This window comes from Colobus angolensis, unplaced genomic scaffold, assembly GCF_000951035.1.
Source record: "Colobus angolensis palliatus isolate OR3802 unplaced genomic scaffold, Cang.pa_1.0 Scaffold66, whole genome shotgun sequence".
NCBI classification, from domain to species: Eukaryota; Metazoa; Chordata; class Mammalia; order Primates; family Cercopithecidae; genus Colobus; species Colobus angolensis.
The window spans coordinates 2708885-2716764 of NW_012120265.1; the positions used below are offsets into that span (position 1 = coordinate 2708885).

The 7880-nt window shown below is 53.9% G+C and overlaps 1 protein-coding gene across 8 annotated transcripts in view; it reads left to right on the forward strand.

The window, feature by feature from the left end:
* The window catches only part of KXD1 (KxDL motif containing 1), a 9881-nt gene extending 2475 nt beyond the window's left edge, over positions 1-7406 (forward strand). For 4 of the 8 annotated variants that reach the window (XM_011925809.1, XM_011925810.1, XM_011925811.1 and 1 more), the window contains exons 2-5: positions 1608-1729; positions 3010-3162; positions 5276-5322; positions 6462-7406. In XM_011925809.1, coding sequence (XP_011781199.1) covers positions 1629-1729; positions 3010-3162; positions 5276-5322; positions 6462-6691 — 531 coding nt within the window. In that variant the 5' untranslated portion in view covers positions 1608-1628 and the 3' untranslated portion in view covers positions 6692-7406. Of the gene's footprint in view, positions 1-511; positions 1730-3009; positions 3163-3278; positions 3336-5275; positions 5323-6461 lie in introns of those variants that run through there. The other 4 variants (XR_001000017.1, XM_011925807.1, XM_011925805.1 and 1 more) reach the window with 4 other exon arrangements.
* Positions 7407-7880: the final 474 nt, after the last annotated feature.

The window sequence follows — 7880 nt, forward strand, 5'->3', positions numbered from 1 at the left end:
TGTAGTCCCAGCTACTCGGGAGGCTGAGGCAGGAGAATGGCGTGAACCCAGGAGGCAGAGCTTGCAGTGAGCCGAGATCGCACCACTGCACTCCAACCTGGGCAACAGAGCGAGACTCCGTCTCAAAAAAAAATAAAATTAAATTTAAAAAAGCGTCATGTCAGAGCTGAGTTTGAAAAGTTCTGTTGCCCTTCCCCACAACAACATTCTGACATTCTGGCAGCCCCTTGCTATGAACCAGGTTCCAGGTCAGGCTTTGGTTACAGACACACCTCTGCCTTTTTTTTTTTTTTCTTTTCTTTTGAGACAGAGTCTGTTGCCCAGGCTGGAGTGAAGTGGCGCAATATTGGCTCACCACAACCTCTGCATTCCGGGTTCAAGCGATTCCCCTGCCTCAGGCTCCCAAGTAGCTAGGAGTACAGGTGCCTGCCACCATGCCTGGCTAATTTTTATATTTTTAGTAGAGACGGGGTTTCACTATGTTGGCCAGGCTGGTCTTGAACTCCTGACCTCAGGTGATCCACCTGCCTCGGCCTCCCAGAGTGCTAGGATTACAGGCGTGAGCCACCACACCCGGCCACCTCTGCTTTTTTGGAGCTGACATTGTTGTGGGGGTGACAGGCAAATGGGTTAGCTGATGACTAGGATAATTTCATGAAGATGTGAACCAGTGAAGCAATTAAATCAAGGTAAAGTGTGGCTGGGTGCGGTGGCTCATGCCTGTAATCCTAGCACTTTGGGAGACCAAGGCAAGAGGGTCGTGTCAGCCTAGGAATAAGAGCTGCCTAGGCAGCATAGCGAGACCCTGTCTCTTAACAAACAAACAAAAACAAGGTAAAGTAGGCTGGGCGCAGTGGCTCATGCCTGTAATCCCAGCAGTTTGGGAGGCTGAGGCGGGTGGATCGCCTGAAGTCAGGAGTTCAAGACCAGCCTGGCCAACATGGTGAAATCCCGTCCCTACTAAAAACTACAAAAATTAGCTAGGCATCATGGCAGGCACCTGTAATCCCAGCTACTCGGGAGGGTGAGGCAGGCGAATCGCTTGAACCCGGGAGGCGGAGGTTGCGGTGAGCTGAGATCGCGCCTTTGCGCTCCAGCCTGGGAGACAGGAATAGAACTCCGTATCAAAAAGAAATAAAAAAGCAAGGTCAAGTAGTAAGAGAAGCGGTAAGAGTGACCGGAATAGGGGTCCCTGACCTCTTGGGAGAGGAGACATTTGAGGTGGTGGTGATTTGCTGTGGCAGCCACACACGTTCAGCTTGTGAGGACAGCAGGTGTGTGATGGGGGATGAGGGAGGAAGCTGGCAGATCTGTGCAGATGAGAGGTGCCTGTGGCCTTGGGCTCATGGAAGTGGGAGGTGATGGGATTCTAATGTGCTTGGGTACAGTTTACAAATACAACCTCTCTTAGTTTGCCCAATACCTCCAAATTCCTGGGCTGGCACACCTGAGGTTCAGGTGGCATGACTGAGCCACAGTCACACATCCCCACTGTAGGGTACCACCACGGTTGGGTTAGATTCCAGCACGTGGGGGTCCCGGCCTGGCCTCTTGGTCCCACGTCACCTGGTGACTGGTGCAGACCACTCTGTTCTTGCCTGTTTCAGGCAGCGGAGGAGGAGGAAGAGATGGACCTCCCGGACTCGGCCTCGAGGGTCTTCTGCGGCCGCATCCTGAGCATGGTGAACACAGATGATGTCAACGCCATCATCCTGGCCCAGAAGAACATGTGAGTGGCGGCTGGGGGATATGAGTGTGGGAAGGAATCCACGGGCTGGCCAACATTCTTGTCTTGCCCGCCCCTACCCGGGGCCCACACTGGTGATAAAATGAAGGAAATGAGCAAATCTGTCACTGGCTCCAAAGTAAATTCCTTCCCGGCCTGGAGGCGAGGCCTTGGCACGGGAAGCAGGGCTTTAAGGAGGTTTTGCAGCTGCGGACGGCTTGGCGGGGGCCGCAGGGGCTCCTGTCCTGAGGCCTGGGGTGGGGAGAGTTGAAGGACCAGAGGGGGCCATAGGCAGGGTTTTTTGTTTATTTGTTTCTTGTTTTTGAGACAGAGTTTCGCTCTTGTTGCCCAGGCTGGAGTGCAATGGCGCGATCTCGGCTCACTGCAACCTCTGCCTCCTGGGTTCAAGTGATGTCTCCTGCCTCAACCTTCCAAGTAGCTGGTATTACAGGCATGTGCCACCATGCCCAGCTAATTTTTGTATTTTCAGTAGAGGCAGGTTTCACCATGTTGGCCAGGCTAGTCTTGAACTCCTGACCTCGTGATCTGCCTGCCTCGGCCTCCCAAAGGGCTGGGATTGCAGGCTTAAGCCACTGTGCCTGGCTGGTCTCCTGTTTTTTTAAGTCAGATTCAGATGTGGCTCTGGGGAACTTCCAGACTGAGGGGAGACAAAGCCAGACACAGACCCTCCTGGCCCTATGGTGTCAGGGCTGGGCCAGAGGAACAACCTGGGGCTAGTGGAGTTAAAAGAGTCTGATTGGGCCGGGTGCAGTGGCTCATGCCTGTAATCCCAACACTTTGGGGGGCTGAGGTGGGCAGATCACGAGGTCAGGAGATTGAGACCATCCTGGCTAACACAGTGAAACCCCGTCTCTACTGAAAAAAAAAAAAAAAAATTAGCCAGGTGTGGTGGCGGGCACCTGTAGTCCCAGCTACTCGGGAGGCTGAGACAGGAGAATGGCCTAAACCCAGGAGGCGGAGCTTCCAGTGGACTCTACTGTACTCCAGCCTGGGCAATAGAGCAAGACTCCATCTCAAAAAAAAAGAGTCTGATTGAATGAAGAGGTAGACAAGGCTACATGAGAAGGACACCCTTGAGCAGGGTTTTGAAGGGTGAATAGGAGTTTGCTAGGTGGCTTAAAGAGTAGGTAGAACTCTGTAGGACAAAGGAACAGCCCATGCAGAGGTTGTGAAGCAGGCAAGGGCTTGGCATGAACAGTCAGCTGTGCCAGGTTGGACAGGGCCCCAAAGCTGGGCAGCTCATGCCCTCTCTCCACCATCAGGCTGGACCGCTTTGAGAAGACCAATGAGATGCTGCTCAACTTCAACAACCTGTCCAGCGCCCGCCTGCAGCAGATGAGCGAGCGCTTCCTGCACCACACAAGGACCCTGGTAGAGATGAAACGGGACCTGGACAGCATCTTCCGCCGGATCAGGTGGGTGATCAGCCCCACCCCAGGGCCCCAGCTGACCTCTGCCTCCACCTCCCCATCTAAGCCTCAGTTTCCTTCACATACCAGTATAAAGGGGAGATTTCTGTTTGTTTTACAAGGCTTTGCTGTGCACTTAAGTGTCTGGGACAATTCCAACCTTGGGATAAAATCTTCACGTAAGTTTATTTACTGATTGATTAATTGATCAAGACAGAGTCTTGATCTGTGGCCCCGGCTGGAGTGCAGTGGCGTCATCTTGGCTTACTGCAACCTCTGCCTCCCAGATTCAAGCGATTTTTGTGCTTCAGCCTCCTGAGTAGCTGGGATTATGGGCATACTCTACCATGCCCAGCTAATTTTTGTTGTTGTTGTTTTTTTATTTTTGAGATGGAGTCTTGCTCTGTTGCCCAGGCTGGAGTGCAGTGATACAATGTCGGCTCACTGCAACCTCCGCCTCCCGGGTTCAAGCGATTCTCCTGCTTCAGCCTCCTGAGTAGCTGGGACTACAGGCGCATGCTGCCACACCCAGCTGATTTTTTGTATTTTAGTAAAGACGAGGTTTCACCGTGTTGCCTAGGCTTGTCTCAAACTCCTGAGCTCCGGCAATCCACCTGCCCTGGCCTCCTAAAGTGGTGGGATTACAGGTGTGAGCCTAATTTTTGTATTTTGTGTAATTTTTGTATTTTTTTTAGTAGAGACAGGGTTTCCCCATGTTGGCCAGCCTCATCTCAAACTCCTGGCCTCAGGTGATCCATCCACCTCAACCTCCCAAAGTGCAGGGATTATAGGCATGAGCCATCCCGCTCAGCCTTGCAGTTTATTTATTCTTCAAAAACATAACATAGTGCAGCTGAGCGTGGTGGCTCACACCTGTAATCCTAGCACTTTGGGAGGCTGAGGCGGGCAGATCACAAGGTCAAGAGATTGAGACCATCCTGGCTAACATGGTGAAACCCCGTCTCTACCAAAAATACAAAAAATTAGCTGGGCTTGGTGGTGGGTGCCTGTAGGACCATCTACTCGGGAGCCTGAGGCAGGAGAATGGCGTGAACCTGGGAGGTGGACGTTTCAGTGAGCCGAGATTGCACCACTGCACTCCAGCCTGGGTGACACAGCGAGACTCTGTCTCATATTAAAAAAAAAAAAAAAGGTAACATAGTGCTAGACACATAATGAAAAGGCAGGAATGGCCAGGCACAGTGGCACATGCCTGTAATTCTAGCAGTTTGGGAGGCTGACGCAGGTGGATCACCTGAGGTCAGGAGTTCGAGACCAGCCTGGCCAACGTGATGAAACCCTGTCTATTAAAAATACAAAAAATTGGCCGGGCGCGGTGGCTCAAGCCTGTAATCCCAGCACTTTGGGAGGCCGAGACGGGCGGATCACGAGGTCAGGAGATCGAGACCATCCTGGCTAACACTGTGAAACCCCGTCTCTACTAAAAAATACAAAAAACTAGCCGGGCGAGGTGGCAGGCGCCTGTAGTCCCAGCTACTTGGGAGGCTGAGGCGGGAGAATGGCCTAGACCCGGGAGGCGGAGCTTGCAGTGAGCTGAGATCTGGCCACTGCACTCCAGCCTGGGTGACAGAACGAGACTCCGTCTCAAAAAAAAAAATACAAAAAATCCGCTGAGCATAGTGGCATGTGCCTGTAATCCCAGGTACTCGGGAGGCTGAGGGAGGAGAATCATGTGAATCCAGAAGGTGGAGGTTGTAGTGAGCCAAGATGGCACCACTGTACTCCACCCTGTGTGCCAGAGCAAGATTCTGTCTCAAAAAAAAAAAAAAAGTTTATCAGAGTAGAGGAGGCCACATGTAAGAAGGGGCCTTGTAGGAGGAGCCCCCAGCCAGTGCCTAGGCTCAGAGCACCCAGAGTCTTAACTAGTTGGGAGTCGTTGCCTACCCTGGGGCTGGAGGCCAGCTGGTGGGCGACTGTCAGGGCCGTGGCTGTTGGGCCGAGCACCTAGAGAGAGTGAGGATGTGAGGTGATGAACAGTGAGGGGGTTCTCCCTCCCATCTCCCCTTGCCCTCAGCTGGCAGCAGGGGCCTGTGACCGGCACAAGGCCTGGCCTGCCTGCTCAGCAGGTTAAGCCCTATGTGCCTTCTCTCCCCTGCAGGACGCTGAAAGGGAAACTGGCCAGGCAGCACCCAGAGGCCTTCAGCCGTAAGTGCCACGCAGGGCTCCTGCTCCCGAGCATGTCAGCACTCTCCGCCCAGGGCAGGCTTCTGGAAAGCCACCTTAGGGCCTGATACTGAGACCAGGCTATAATGGGCAGTGGGTCTGGAGAAACCTGGGGCGGGGGCAGGGGCAGGGTGCTGGCCTGGTCCTCTCGGCAGCCTACAAAGCGGGCGCTAGGACGGGAGTCCGTGCCCTGTGGGGAGGCCGCACAGGGAATGTGGATAAGCAGTATGATGATCCTTGTCCCTGTGTGCATCATGAGCCCCTATGAACCAGGCTGTTACCCACAGTCACCCATGAGGTGCGGACTGTGAGTATCCCCGTTTCATGGAGAGGGAAACAGAGGCCCAGAGGGGCAGGACTTGAGTTCACATCCATCTGGCTAGAGAGCTCGTGTGTTCTCTGGGGTACCACTCCATGTTGCCACTACCTTAAAGGGCTCTGCAGGCTGAGCCTGGGTTCACCCCATCTGTTGAAAAGGCCGACGGCTCTCCATCCTAGGGCCTCCAACAGCAGTTTATAGAGCAGAGAGCCGGGCTAAGGGGAGGTCATGTACCTAGCCCAGGTAGTGCAGTGAGCCAGGCTCGCCCTCACGGCTCCTATAGGCCCAACCCCAGAGCTTGTGTCCCTTCCTCACCTCACCTTGAAGGGAGAGCTCTTCCCTGCCTGGACGTCAGTTTCCTCCTCTACAAAATAAAAATGGTCCAAGTCTGCCGGGCGTGGTGGCTCATGCCTATAACCCCAACACTTTGGGAGGCCGAGGCAGGTGGATCACCTGAGGTCAGGAATTCGATACCAGCCTGACCAACATAGAGAAACCCCGTCTGTAGTAAAAATATAAAATTAGATGGGCGTGGTGACAGGCACCTGTAGTCCCAGCTACTTGGGAGGCTGAGGCAGGAGAATTGCTTGAACCCGGGAGGCAGAGGTGCAGTGAGCTGAGATTGCACCATTGCACTCTAGCTGGGGCAACAAGAGCGAAACTCTGTCTCAAAAAAAAAAAAAAGGACCAAGTCATGCCCCCATGGGGTGAGGGCAGCCATTATGGGTCACATGGACAATAAATCCTACATCACAGTGCTTGGCAAGGTGACAAAACCAACTCTTGGGCCTCCTTCCTCCAGATATCCCAGAGGCATCCTTCCTGGAGGAAGAGGATGAAGACCCCATCCCACCCAGCACCACGACCACCATCGCCACCTCAGAACAGAGCACGGGCTCATGTGACACTAGCCCCGACACTGTCTCGCCCTCCCTGAGCCCTGGCTTCGAGGACCTGTCCCATGTCCAGTCTGGCTCCCCAGCCATCAACGGCCGCAGCCAGACAGATGATGAGGAGACGACGGGCGAATAGCCCTACTGCCCGGTGCCTTGAGGGGTCTCAGGGCAGCGGCATACAAGGTGGCAGCGGGTAACCCTGCCTTGTTCTGTCACCCAGGGCTCCTAGAGGAACAGGGCTCTCTCCCGAGGGGTGTGGAATTCCTGGGGGGTCTTTAATTCTGGCTCCTTCCTTCCTCAGAACATCTCTCTTCTGCAAGACTCCTCTGCCATGCCACGGCACGCCCATTCCGGCTGGAGTTGCAGGGCTGGGCACGGGAATTTTTCCAGAGCTGAGCCTGACATCTGCTCTGAAGAATGCTTAAAAGGTTCCCAGAGACCAGAGCCATATGTCCCCCACCCCCGGTCAGGACCTCCTTGAGGTGCACAAGCACGGTCTCCTCTGAGTTCACCCCAGCCCACCCCTGCACCCACTAATTCTGCTTTTCCTGCCCCTTGCTCCGTAAAAGTATCAAATACTGTCTCCTTGGTATCTCAAAGAGGTTTCTGAGATAGGTAGAAGTCTTGAGATGGAGGCTGGCCATCCATTCAGCCCTGAGCGTGCTGAGGCCTGTGTTTCTCTGAATAGAGGTGTGGAACCTGAGGGGCCAGCAGGCCTCTCTGAGGGCCTCCATGGAGCAAACGGAGCCACCTTGGGAAAGAGTTTAATGGAATATTTTTGTACCCAATATTTACAGATGCTGTTGGGAAGTTATCAATAAAAAGACACCATTCCTAAAAAGGGAAAAGTACACCTAGCCATGGCTTCTTCCATCCTTAGGCCAAGCAACCCAAAAGATGGGCAAGTGCTGGATGTGGGGCTGGGGGCCCTGCTGGAGGGAGGTGCAGACAGTCAGGCACCACAGAGCTAGAAAGAGACGTGGCCCTTTTTTGGAATCCCCCTGGTGGGAGCTATAACTACCCAAGTTCCCGTCACCAGCTAGGTCTTCCCTCACGCTGCTCTCACTGCTCACAATACTACCGTTCCCATCCTCCTTTCATAATTCCTCCTCCAGATCTCAGTCTTCCTCCAGATTTGGGAGCCACACTAAATCCATTCCCCATCAGACACACTCCGAGGGTTACCTCATTTTCTGAGTACTTAGAAATTATGTTGTTATGACTGGGCTTGGTGGCTCATGCCTGTAATCCCAGCACTTTGGGAGGCTGAGGTGGGTGGATCACCTGAGGTCAGGAGTTCGAGACCAGCCTGGCCAACATGGTGA